Source organism: Lupinus angustifolius, unplaced genomic scaffold (assembly GCF_001865875.1).
Source record: "Lupinus angustifolius cultivar Tanjil unplaced genomic scaffold, LupAngTanjil_v1.0 Scaffold_161_3, whole genome shotgun sequence".
NCBI classification, from domain to species: Eukaryota; Viridiplantae; Streptophyta; class Magnoliopsida; order Fabales; family Fabaceae; genus Lupinus; species Lupinus angustifolius.
This window is the reverse complement of record NW_017726208.1, coordinates 1-12,312: the sequence shown is the minus strand read 5'-3', so window position 1 is coordinate 12,312 and position 12,312 is coordinate 1. Positions and strand designations below refer to the sequence as shown.

General features: G+C 33.7%; 2 protein-coding genes across 2 annotated transcripts; one reads left to right on the top strand and one right to left on the bottom strand.

Annotated features, from left to right (window-relative positions):
• The first annotated feature begins 112 nt into the window (after positions 1 to 112).
• On the top strand, positions 113 to 832 carry LOC109340337 (RING-H2 finger protein ATL11-like). The gene has a single exon (XM_019578006.1). The coding sequence runs from the start codon at positions 129 to 131 to the stop codon at positions 657 to 659; it is 531 nt and encodes a 176-aa protein (XP_019433551.1). The 5' UTR covers positions 113 to 128; the 3' UTR covers positions 660 to 832.
• An 8,900-nt stretch (positions 833 to 9,732) lies between these two features.
• LOC109340336 (serine/threonine-protein phosphatase 7 long form homolog) lies at positions 9,733 to 11,044 on the bottom strand. Its single transcript, XM_019578005.1, has 3 exons — positions 10,283 to 11,044; positions 10,043 to 10,138; positions 9,733 to 9,948 (listed from the first exon to the last, which is right to left on the bottom strand). The coding sequence occupies exons 1-3, from the start codon at positions 11,042 to 11,044 to the stop codon at positions 9,733 to 9,735; spliced, it is 1,074 nt and encodes a 357-aa protein (XP_019433550.1).
• Between the last annotated feature and the right edge of the window lie 1,268 nt (positions 11,045 to 12,312).

Sequence of the window (12,312 nt, the reverse complement as noted above, 5' to 3'; positions counted from 1 at the left end):
GCCTAGCATGAATGGTGTGTCTGAAAGACGAAACCGGACTCTTAAGGACATGGTAAGGAATATGATTTGTCACTCTACCATACCAGAGTCACTCTGGGGAGATCACACCAAGCGAAGTTGTTCCCTTTATGACGATTCAACTTCCGGATCAAACCGACCCGGAACCGGACCCGGTCCACGTTGATGAATTCAGTGGAAGACAAGGTACAGTGATGAAGGAGTCTCCGAAGTTGAGTAATAACAATTCGGTTAATCAGAACCGTCCACGTAGATCAAGGTCAACTGGGTTTAGATTCACGAATTTGCTTCCACGCTCTCACTCGCTGGTTCAACGCGGTGAGAATTTGGAGAGGTTCACGTTGAGGTTGCCGGAGGAGGTGAGGAATCAATTGGTGACGTCAACGCTTAGCCGCACGAAGAGTTTAGGCGTAGCTTTCACACCCGAGAGTAGTGAGAGGAGGGGTTATAGGACACGAAGTGTTGGCAGTGGCTGTGGGAGGAACAATCTCGAGCGGTTGGACCAGTCGGATCGGAGAATGTTTCGTTGGATGAGTAGAGCGGGTTCCAACATATCAAAGAAGGTTACTGAGTTTAATAAAGATGACGTGGGAGAACGATCATCGGACCGGCTATTTTCTGGAAAGGAAAATGATATGTGAACTTGGCTTTTAAGTTAGGTGGATAGAGGTGGTGAGATAATTGCTTTTATACATTTTATTCTTATTTTGTACAATTTATTAGATTATGTTTTAGTTAATCAGTGAATGAGTGGATAGTATAAAAATATGGCGAGATAATTGTTTTGCTTTCATTTCACACAGGGTATTGTTATTTTTACGATAAAAGGTTTCATACAGTTGTGTATTTTTCCTTTTTAATTCTTTTTTAAAATCCCTTTTTAATTCTTTTTAAGATATCCATTTGCAGTTTTAGAAGAATTTTGGTTGCCAAGTGTTGCAGAGAGGGAGATGGAGATCACAAGTCCAAACATATCACATGTCTCAAATAATATTTCATTTCATGTCTTAAAACAATAAGATTGCTTCATCTTATTACCTTTTGCTTTTAAATTTTTATTTTATCCACGTGTTAATATATGATTGACTTGTGACATAAAATGGGATACAATTGAAGACAAGTGATCTCCATACGTAATGATGTATTTACTTTGTGTGTCAATGACATGAAGGTTTTCTAGTGTTTTAGTGTCATGGCTTGTATAATTTCCATGAGTTAATTAGGTCTAACGGAAATGAGTATGTTTTACCTATACTAGATGCAGAAAGAGTCTTCATAAGACGAGACAAGGCATATACATCATCTAACTCTTCATCAAAACCATTACTAGAGTCCTCCCAAATCATGTGTCTGCTGCACCCTATTTATATGAGAGTTCATTATCTAACAACTCGAGTGTAGGGAGTATCATGGTGCTATCTTGTTCTTCAAGTTTAAGCAAAATCCCAAATTAGATGACCCGAAGTCACCCTAAGACAATCTTTAAGCTCATATCCCACATGTTCGGCTTTTAATTGAGCCTCATGATAAGGGCATTGGAGTTGCCCCTTAGATAGTACTACCCTTTGAGTTGGGTTCTCAACTCAATAATAACAACATCTGAAGTCTAAAGGACTTGTTATGATGGATTCACTTGGAAAATGGAGATTTCTAAAAGTGAGTATAACATTCATTGAAACTTGTGGCTACTACAAGAGATTCACAAGTTGATGGAACATAATTGATCGACCTCCCTCTTGTGAACATGGTAAAATAAAGTCAATTTTGAAGAGAGAGATAAATTGGGAAGGTTTTGGTCGATGTATTAATGGGATATTTCAAAATCAATAAGCAATAAAGGAAATAATCCAATAACTATTTGAATAGTGCCTAGTAAAATGAGGGAGGAGATGTGAGAATTACTTCCAACATGTCTCATTTATAAAAATATATTATATGAGGCGAAAGACTTACATTTGATCGATGACGAAGTGATATATTTTAGTCAATAACAACATAAAATAAGTTATTATTTCATTCTGATATAATATTAATGTATCATTTCAAAACTAATTAAAAGAATGAGGTGAGCCAGCTGTACTTACTTCCTAATAGGATGAACCTTCGGTATATGTACATAATACAAAAAGAAATTTAAAATTTGTTTATTACTTAGAATTTTATATTCTCCTTTTTGTGTCAAAATTTATTAATTAAATTATTTTAATTAGTTTTATTTAATAAATTTGATAGCCTAATGTATGGGATTTCTATTTAATAGGTTTTGAGGATGATAAGTACATACTATCATATCCTTGTAACTGAAGAATTTATTCATAGAATTTTTTACTTGTAAATTATAAGACAAACAACTTTATTATTACATTAAGACACATCCAAATACTTAATGTCATAGAAATAACCTATTCCCTTATAAAGATGGGGCTACATATATATATACTATTCTCAAATTTCACTATAGTATAATACAGTAAACCGCCCTTTTGAAGATGTCATGCATTTAGACAAAGCGAATCACCAATTTTAATTACAATCAATTCATCAATAATTATTAAAGTTTCTCCATTGTATTTTTTATAGGAAAAAATAGGATTCATGAGATAATAAAGTCTTAGATTACAAAAAATCTATTTACCCTACTTAAATAGTCTTATAATTATTATGTTATAAGAAAAATATGTAGTCAACTAGTCTTAAAACAATAACATTATTAATACAAATAGTTTGAAGTCTATTATTTACGAACGGACCATATTTGAGATCTAAAGCCATTGTTTTAGCGATCTTATGATTGGCCCACTCTTGCACAAATGGTGTGTTTTTACTAGACAATAGTTAATCTCACTTTAAATTCTTGTAGGGGTTAATACTTTATCCTAACATGACAATAATGAATTTAAAAGAGTAAATTGTAGTGGAAAATTATGGATTGGAGAACTAATTATCTTATTTTTCTAATGTACACTTGCCTCAGAGATTAACATGTATAAATACGTGTTGATTGTTTTCATAGATTTAAGTCACTAAGTATGATATGATGAATGATATCATTACAATTAATTAACGAATTTGCAAATCGCCTTAGTTTAACTCCATACCCTTCACATAAGTTAACACAAAGGTAAACAAAAATCATCATTTTGGATTAAAGGTAAATATAAAGGTGCAATTATATTTTGGTTTTAGTAGATCTCTAATTCAATTTTATACTTGGAGTGCTATTATTATTGTTGTTTTGTTAGATTGGATTTTAGTGGATCTCTTTTGAACCATGTAATATTTTTATCATCTCATTTTCGAGAATTGTATATTTATTTTTTCCTATTTGTAATTTTTGTTCTTTTTAATAAAATTTTCACTTAACAAAAAAAATAACTATTTTAACAATAGTCTCAAACACGTGTAGACAAAGATGTGAGCACTCAAGCTTTTCTGCATGAGTATGCTTATCAATAAATAAATTGTTTTCAAATAATGTTGTACTCTATTTCTTACAGCCCTAAATAAATCTATAGCATCTACCTTTGTCATTAAAAATATTGTCCCATGCCTTAAAAAAAATTGTGTCATGTTGATGTTAATTTTTTTGCAAAAGTACCTGATCATGTTTGTCTTTCCCTTTTCATGCATCTTGGCTTTCTATTGTTGGAATTTCTGACAATTTATGGGTCACAAATATAATTCTATAATTGTGTTATGGCCATTATGTAATTAGCCAAAATATAAAATGATCTTAAGTAATTAATTTGGTGGCTAAGGGCATATGTGTCATGAAATAATGATAAGTGTAGATACCTTCAGGCAATTTCTGATTTGATGAAGGGACTGAATCAGAATTATTGCAACTAAAGTAGTAACCACTACGGGGTTACTTTTATGGGTTATGGTCCCCATTTGTAGAGCAACAGATTTTAGGGTGTAGGGTTGAGGGGATAAGGGTGGATGAGGATAGTGTTATCCAAAGGGATAAAACACTATCCTAATCATCCACATAAGGATATAAGACATCTCTCCTCACATTAGGCACCATCCTCACCATAAGCAAAACACTCTTATGCTAAGGTTTTTTCTCTCATTCCCCTATAGAGCGAAACTAAGGAAAACCATTCGGCGCTCTCTCAGTAACTGTTATTTCAAACAATTTATCACTCACAAATGTGCTATATATACTTGTTTTAAATACAATCTTATTTTAATTCATAAACTCACCCCCTCTTTACATTGTACTATTTTCTTTGACAATAATTAATGTACTATTCAGGATACAATTATCTTGAAGATGATTAGACTTTTTGAAATTTACGATCATTTATATATTCTCACCAACCCACCAAAGACAAATAGTCATACTTTCATAATGTGAATTCTTACATTGTTTTTCCTTTTGACCTATGACATTTTGATAAGGACATTAAATCATTTTACCATGCAATCTAAAAATTTGTTTCCTAACAGTACCTCTAGCACTACTAACCCATTTGTGGCCCTCATAACTATCCTTCCATCAATGGTTGCAATATTTTTTAACTATTGTTTATGACTTTACAAGGCATACTTGGCTTTTTCTTAGGTTAATTAAGGCCAATACTAGAGATCTTGTTAATAATTTTGTGAAACCTGTCTCCGTCTAATTTAATGAGATAGAGTTTTTGACACCCCAATTCTACGCTGATTTTGGAATAATACACTAGACTACATGTGTTGAAACATTTCAACAAAATTTTGTTATTGAAAGAAAATATAGACACATGTTGAATGTTCTCTTTTATTTCAATCTCATCTACCCACTAATTTTTGGACTTATATTGTCAAACATTCTGTCTATTTGATTAATAGACTATCCACACCAGTCTTAGGATATAAATCTTCCTCAAAGCTCTTATTTGGAATTGCACCCTCTCTTATAAACCCGAAAGTATTTGGTTGTCTCTATTATGACAGTACACTTGTTCAAAACAGAACAAAATTAGACCATCTAGCTAGGGGTGTTCGCGGTCCATTTGGATCGATTTTTAGGCAAAAAATGATCCGATCCAAACATATAATTAACATGCCGTTTGGATCGGTATGGTCTGTTTATATTAAGATGTCCGATCCAATCCGATCCAAATATAATATGCGGTTTTGGTTCGGTTTGGATTGGTTTATTTTATAAAATATTAAAATTGTACTTATATTCAAAACTCATAAAAATGACTAAATATTAAGCATAAAACATCAATATAAATAGTGTTCAACATTGAAACAACATTAAAATGTGTGTAACAATAGTATAAGTAAACAACATCATAAAATAGTAAAAAACAATAAGACAATAATAATAAAAGTAAAAAATAGTAACAACAAGATATCAATAATAACATGACAACAAAACAACAAGATATTAATAACAATAATATCAGGATCGGTAATGTAATTTTAACAGTTACGATGTTCCACTGATGATTAATAACAATAATACTTTCACAATAATGAAATTGATAATAAAACACCTAGTCAAAATAACACTTGAATCCTCTTTATTTGTTTGTGGGATTGATTTAAGTTCTAAAAAAGTGTATCAAATATAATCAATATAATTTAAAACATAGCAATACATATAAGTGTGTGTTATAGAATATAGTACATTAAATATAGGTAAATTTTGTAGTTAAGACTTAAGATTAAGATTGGAAGACACTTAAAAGTATTACACACTTAAATTTTATATAATATTTTGGTCCGGTCTGGATCGGTCTGGATCCAAGAGGTGAAACCAAAATCCGGACCGAATCAATCGGTCTTTAAAAAATAAGTACAACACGATCCAAATGCATTTGGTTTTTGTGGTTTCGGTCTATTTTAAATCAGTTTTATTGGTGGACCGGTCTGGATTTGAACACCTCTAGTTCTCGCCATGAAGTACATTTTTCTTGGCTATAAACCTGGAACAAAAGGTTATATTCTCCTTGACTTACATTCAAAGGAGACCTTTGATAGTAGGAAGGCTCAATTCTATGGGCATATATTTCCCATAGTCCTCTCCAAAACTCCACATTACCCTCTAAATTCCTACAGAATCTCTCATCTTCTCAGTCAGATTTGCCTTTTTCCCTTTATGACATTCATTCTTCCATTCTTGAGAACAATTCCACCCCGAACCATAACTTCACACACAATTCCAATTCCAATCCCAATCTTCAACCAGCTCCACAAAATTCTCATCCTGCAATTCAAAACGAACCCATTCTAAGAAGATCCCAAAGACAACATACCCATGTTACATATCTTAAAGACTTTCATTGTAGTCTCATGACACACTCATTTTTGTCTGCCCAAGCTAAAATTTATCATCCTTTACACTTTGTCTTATCATATAAGGCATTATCTCCTTCATATCCACTCTACACCCTTTCATTCACCACTCATCCAGAACCAAAGACTTTTACAGAGGCTATCCAATCTAAAAAATGGATCCAAGCTATGAAAAATGAACTACAAGCCTTAGAAAGCAACAATTCTTGGACCATTGTCTCTTTGCTCCATGGCAAGAAACTCAGATTTCAAATGGGTGTATAGACTTAAGTTTAGATATGATGGTAGCATAGAGAGTCACAAAACTAGGCTTGTTATAAAGGGGTTTACACAAACTGAAGACCTAGACCATTGTCTCTTAGCTATTGCTTCTTCTTAAAATTAGATTATAGAACAACTTGATGATAATAATGTATTTTTATATGGCTATTTAAAAGAAGATGTTTATATGTCCCTCCCCCATGGGTTGTCTAGCCCCAACCCAATAATGTTATCCCTAATTTTACTCTGTTAGTATTGAGCCACTAATGTAGCAATAGATGGGGAATGGAGAAATTAATTTTTAGAAATTTCTTATTATTTTCCTGAAGTTATTAGTAGTTGTTTTGGTTATTTTTTTCTAAAATACACGTATATTTTTTTTTGGTGGTTTCTATCATTTAGTGTTTTCATTCTTAAAATATGTCTCCTAAAAGCTCTAACAAGGAAATAGATGAAACAATTCTATAGATTTTTGTAGACAAAATGCAAGAGAACAAAGAGTAGCAAGATACAAAACATGAAGTCATGGTCAATGCATTGCATACCATCAGTGATAAACTAGCAAGTGTCAATTTTTTTACCTTTAACCACTAAATCTATGTAATTTATCATCTTCCTTTCACCTCTGTCGGTCCCAAAGTACTCATCCAGAAATTGTTCTTCCTTTCCAAACACTATTACAAAACCCTTCCCACTACACAGCGACACTAGTCTAAGCCTTATTTACACCTCATACGAACAATATGAATTCATAGTTATGTCGTTTGGGCTCACTAACCAAACACTTTTTAAGAAGTTATGAACGTTCTTATAACCTATAATTAAGGTGTTTTGTTCTATTTTTCTTAGATGATATTCTCATTTATAGTTTTTCTTTGGCTGACCATCAAGTTCATTAACAAATAATCCTAAACCCATTAGTTTGTAATCATTTTTATGTAAAATTGTCCAAGTTTATCTTTATTGTCACTTCGGTTAGTTACTCGGGCTATTATTTCATCAAATTATTCAAATGTAAACATTTTACATGGTCTATATAGACACAAGAGGCCTTTGCAAAACTAAAACAATCTAAGACAACCACCTCGATTCTACATTGCCTAACTTCCCAAAACAATTTGATGTTGATACTAGTGCTTCTTCTGTCCCAAGAAGGTCACACGCTGGTTTTTTTTCCAACAAGAAGATGACCACACATAAGGCAAATGTTGCTGCTAATGTTTAGTGATTATCATCGCGACAAAATCTATAAAAATGACATGAGTGCTTTATTCAGAGACTTTTCACTATATACACAGACCAATAGAATTTAAAATACCTTATGACAAAAGGCATTCATGCACTAGAACAACATCGGTGGACGATTAAACTCATTAATTTTCAATATGATATTAAATATAGGATTATACCTCTATTTGAGTTGATAGCGCACTTTACAGATGTCACAATGATGAATGGATCATCTTCTATACCTTCCCTTCCCTTCCCCTATTCTAAATATCTTGAACACACTTCGCAAATTTTATACTATACATGGAGGAAAATAGTTTATACACAAACATGAGTCTGATGCATCTTAGAAAGATAAATTTCATTTTGTCACAAGGACTGTTGTTTTATCATAATAGAATTTATATACCTTAGATACAAGACTTGCGACATCCTCTCATGAGGGAGTTCTTAGTCACCAACCACAAGTCATTTTAGTTGGCAGCCCTCTCATGATCCCAACACATCTTCTAATAAGTGGCTAGGCATTGCTAAGCAACTTAAACAATTTGTATGCAATGTGCTATTTGTCGGAAAAATTACGTGGGAAGTGCAGTTTGACTACACTATCCCATGTTTTGGGTATGTTTCTGATTAATTACGGAATTGGTGTATTTTTATGAAAGTCGTGGATGTCATCCACGAGTTTGGCAAACTTGTGGACCAGAGCCACGATTTCACTGGAAAGTCGTGGATACCATCCACGATTTCCATGAGATTTTCTCTCTCCTCAGTGAAATCGTGGATAGGGTACCGGAGTTCCAATCTCGTGTACCTGGTGCACGAGATTGCATGGGTTATTTAAATAAACACCCATTTACGAAACATTATTAGTTGTTATTATTTTTAAAAATAATATCGTAATTGGTAATTGAATAAGTTAATTGAATATGATAATTTTAGTAATTTTAAATTAATTTAATAACAAATTTGAAATAATTAGTAATTTTAAATTAATTTAATAAGAAAATTGGAATTGGAATAAGAAGAAAATTTCATAAATTGTAGTATGAATTTCAAAAGCATTACATTACCGGAAAAAAAAATCCTAAGGACGTCTATGAGATGATGTTCCACATCCAGGTGCCTTTCTCCTTCGAGGTGGTTGGACTCTTAGTTGTTGTTGTTGCGATTGATTTTGTCTTCCACCTAGTTGTGGCTGCTCCTCATCTTCGTCTTCACTACCGTCATCATCCTCATCGTCTTCGTTTGATTGTGAAGGCATTGTCGGTTGATAATATTGTTGAGAGTTGAATGCCAAGAATGGAGTATTTGAAGGAGTGCCAAACATTGATGGCATTCCTTGAAATTGCGAAGACGATGCTAAGTGAGAAAATGAGTAGTCATCCATTGCTCCATAAATGTCAAACCCAAAGGGATGTTGTTGTTGTTGCTGAGTAGCAGGAGTTTGAGTGTATATCTGCGGAAAAGTATCCGTCTGAGTTTGACTCTCATAATGTTGTTGATAGTCAGGTGCAAAAGGCATTTGAAACTGTTGTGGAGGAGGAGCTTGAGAAGTAGTTAAGGAGAAGGCGGTTGGAATTAGTTGAGCAAATGTTTCCATCATCTCATTGCAGTTTTGATAGACGTCATTCAATGACTGCAACGGATTTGGAAACACATTTGTAGGAATTGTACCGGAAAAAATAGAAAAAATTAAAATGTTAGAATATGTCAGCACAAAATAAAATAAAATATAATTACAAATGTTTTTGTTATTACCGATCTGGCTGAATATGCTCCATCTGGAGATATGTATTTCCTTGTCCTTTATAAGTACCATTGCATATACTGCGAGTACTGGTACAAAGGCTGGTTACCGGGAAAACCATTTACGACATAGTTTTCCCGGTTATTCCAAACCTGAATCCACTAGTCATGCTTTTGAGGCTAGTTGTAGTCATTCTTCCCACGTAGATCCATCTTGTGTTGTTTCTCCAGATTAATTGGATCTTCTGGGATGGGTTGTTGTAGACCAAACTGCCTCATCACCCGATCAGCAGCATGCCACTCAACAAGTGCAAAGCAGATGAGTGGTACACGTGCTCTGGCTACATCAGGTATGGGGCCCACATAGGTAATGTTCCTATATGGGGTCCACACAAACTAATATATAAACAAAGTTAGTAATTAATGAATATAAGAATAATTACAAATAATAATAAATATAATAATAATAATCAAAATTTACAAAAATCACCTGATCAATGCGCAATCGATCCAACATTGATCGTATTATGTTCGTTGCATGGCCAGGGATGTTGGTGGTGATTTGGTGATTAGATGTTGCGCCCACCTAAAATGTAATGTTATTGGTAGTTATTATTATATGAATAGTTTCAAACATAAAGTATTGTAATTTGAAGAAATTTAGTAATAAAATTGTGGAAAAAATTTACCTTTGGACTACAGGGAATGTTTATGAGTCATTGTTGTGTACTCTTGGAGCAAGCATTGGGATGCGGTCATATGCCCATGACTGTAGTAGATGCAAGCATCCTTCGATTTCAATTTGGTGACTAATGATCGCCGCACGACATATTCCACGATGTAGACACGCCAATACAACTGAACCCCAACTATATTGGTATGTCTGTGACAAGTCCTCCAACAATGGGAGATACATCAGGTGGACTCGTGATCCTGATGTATCTAGCATGAGGAAGACTCCAATCATGCGTAATATAAAGGCTCTTGCTTGTTGCTCAATCACAACATCATCAACATCTTGTGGGAGAACAACAAAAGCGGAGTCGAGCCAACTCATTTGGATCCTTTGGCCCATAATTTGTTTGTCAGTTGGGATTGCACCCAACAAGTTGTGACAAATCATTTCCCAATTACCACTTGTAATGCTAGTAACATGAGCTCCATTTATTGGCAAACCAAGTTGGTATGCGACATATTCAATAGTTACTGTGCACTCGCCAACAGGTAGATGGAAGGTGTGAGTCTCCGGCCTCCATCTCTCAACTAATGTCGTAATTAGGTGGTTGTTGATTTCGATTGTACAGATATCGAGAATATACCCAAATGTTGTGTTACGAATAACTTCTAACACCGGTGCAGATGGTAATTGTTGCCGGAAGTTGTATCTTGCTCGAAAAGTAACTTCTCGACCATTCCAAATGTTGGTGGAGACATGGTCCTTTTGAAGGTTGAGAAGGGAGGGGTTAATAGGACCTGGACCAATATGTTCCATTTTGGATGCTAATTATCGGGAAATGGGAGAAACTAGGATTTTAGAAAGTAGATTTTCGGAAGGATTGGTGTGAGAATGAAGGTTTAGGAGGGTTTAATTTATAGGGTTGGAAGTTGTGGATGGGGTCCATGACTTCACCAAACTCGTGGATACGGTCCACAAGTTTGTACCTGTTAATGGTACTTGTGCCCTAGGCACGCATGGGTCTCCCTAGCCTAGGCCAAAGTCGTGTCTGGCACCCACGACTTCCATTGAAGTCGTGCCTGATATCCACGACTTCCCTTTAAGTCTTGCACATAACTCGTGGACCGTATCCACGAGTTTCAATAAATCTGAACCAAAGTCGTGGATGTGGTCCACGACTTTCATTAAACCCTAGTAATCTGCACCAAAGTCGTGGACACCATCCACGACTTTCATTGAATATATTGATATTCAATTTTTTTTCTTCTGAATTTCTATTTATTGATGTATTAATCGTTTGTATTTTTTTTTTTGAAAATTGTAAACCGAAATTTGGTATGTATTAAATTTGAAATTTGAAATTTAATATGATTAGGAATATATTTATGGATTGTATTTTTTTAAACTTGTATTTATTGTATTAATGAATTAATCATTGCATTACACAAATTGTAAATATATGTATGGATTTTTTTATATAAATTGTAAAATTGTAAATATATGAATTGTAAATATATTTGATATGAATTGTAAATCATTGCATTACACAAATTTGATATGAATTGTAAATATATTACAAAATATATTTATAGATTAATCATTGCATTACACAAATTATAATATTACAAAATTTATTACACAAAAGTGTAATATTACATCACTTAGTTTTGCCTTGAACTTTGTCTGAGTTCGGTACTTCTAAAAAGGGTATTTCTTCCTATTGTGTCATTCACTCCTACACCACCCATATTTTTTAGTTTGTTGGGATTGAGAATCATCCATTTCATTGTGTATACGTGTACTTTTTGCTCTTCCAGTACTGTTCCTACGCATAAGGGGATTAGGAATGAACGTTGGACCTAAATAAGGAGGCCAATACTCTTCATTTGCAATGGGTTGAAACTCATGTCCATAAGCCTTCTACAAGTTCTCTAACCTATAAATTGGTGATATAAACTGCCCGTAGTCTAAGTTCAATGATGCACAAGTAGCAATAACATGAGAACATGACAATTTAAGTGATTGAAATTCCCCACAATCACACCAATTGTCGATTAATCTAACTGTGTATACTCTTGAGTGTC